The sequence below is a fragment of the Gracilinanus agilis genome, chromosome 2, assembly GCF_016433145.1.
Source record: "Gracilinanus agilis isolate LMUSP501 chromosome 2, AgileGrace, whole genome shotgun sequence".
In the NCBI taxonomy this organism is placed as follows: Eukaryota; Metazoa; Chordata; class Mammalia; order Didelphimorphia; family Didelphidae; genus Gracilinanus; species Gracilinanus agilis.
The window spans coordinates 648,053,538-648,054,570 of record NC_058131.1 but is presented as its reverse complement, the minus strand read 5'-3'; the positions used below and the strand labels follow the sequence as shown (position 1 = coordinate 648,054,570).

At 63.1% G+C, this 1,033-nt stretch overlaps 1 protein-coding gene across 1 annotated transcript in view; it reads left to right on the top strand.

Moving 5' to 3' along the window:
• Positions 1-644: 644 nt before the first annotated feature.
• LOC123234297 (GSK-3-binding protein FRAT2-like) overlaps positions 645-1,033 on the top strand; it is a 5,921-nt gene continuing 5,532 nt past the window's right edge. The window contains exon 1 of the mRNA XM_044660211.1: positions 645-1,028. Coding sequence (XP_044516146.1) covers positions 825-1,028 — 204 coding nt within the window. The 5' untranslated portion in view covers positions 645-824. The remainder of the gene's footprint in view (positions 1,029-1,033) is intronic.

The following is a 1,033-nucleotide window of genomic DNA, read 5'->3' as shown; positions in this document are numbered from 1 at the left end:
TATTCCAGTGAAATCCACATCTCATTCCTGGGCGCCAGGGAGAGACTAGAACCCACGCGGAGGTGGCTGTCCTCAAGGAGCTTTACATTTTGTAGGGGGAAGACAACATGTGCACATGTAAGTATATAAAAATGATGTAAACACCCACTCTCTTAACGTCATCCTCTCTTCTTCCCCTTTCTCGGTTCTACCGGTCTGGTTTTTCTCCTGCCCAGTCCCTTCCAGGCGGAATATTAGACATTTCCATTTCTCCTCATTATAATCATTGACCCCCCCAAACCCAGAGAGAGCACGACCCACCCCATGCCAAAGGCTCCTGGGGGAGGGGCAGGGCGAGCCTAACCAGAGAAAATGCATGGGGGTGGAAGGAAGGCGGCAGGTTTGGAGCTGCCCACTCTAGCTCCCCGGAAGTCTGTATCTTCTCGGACCAGGTGGCTGGAGTATATAGACAGCCCCGCAGCCGCGCCCAGGGCGGCATCCTCAGCAAGCTCTTCCGGCATCCCCGCAGGCCGCCGAGCTCGCCCATTCCCGCGCCCCCCCCCGCCCTGCAGCAGTGGTAGCGCCCGAACGCCCCGCGTCACCCATTGTTTACAAATCGAACTGAACCGGCTGAGCTCCAGTTCCCGGAGCTGCGGTGGCAGCGGCAGCTGCATTGCCCTCGGGGACCCCCACGCGGCCGGCTCGCTCGGGGACCGCAGCGCCTTGTTTTGGGGGGCTGTCGCCGGAGCCCGGGAGCGAGTGAGGAACAGCCCCGGCGGCGGCGGGGGCAGCAGCAGTAGCGGCGGCTGCAGCGGAGCTTCGGGTCCGGGCTGCGGACCGAGGCCATGCCGTGTCGGAGGGAGGAGGACGACGACGACGACGAGGCGGCGGCGGCAGGAGAGGAGGGGGAGGAGGACGACGACGACGAGGGGGAGGGGGAGGAAGAAGAGAGCTTCCTCGTGCTACAGCAGTCTGTGACTGTAGGAGGCTCGGGGGACGTTGACCGGTTGGTGGCCCAGATCGGAGAGGCTCTGCAGCTGGACGCGGCGGCGCA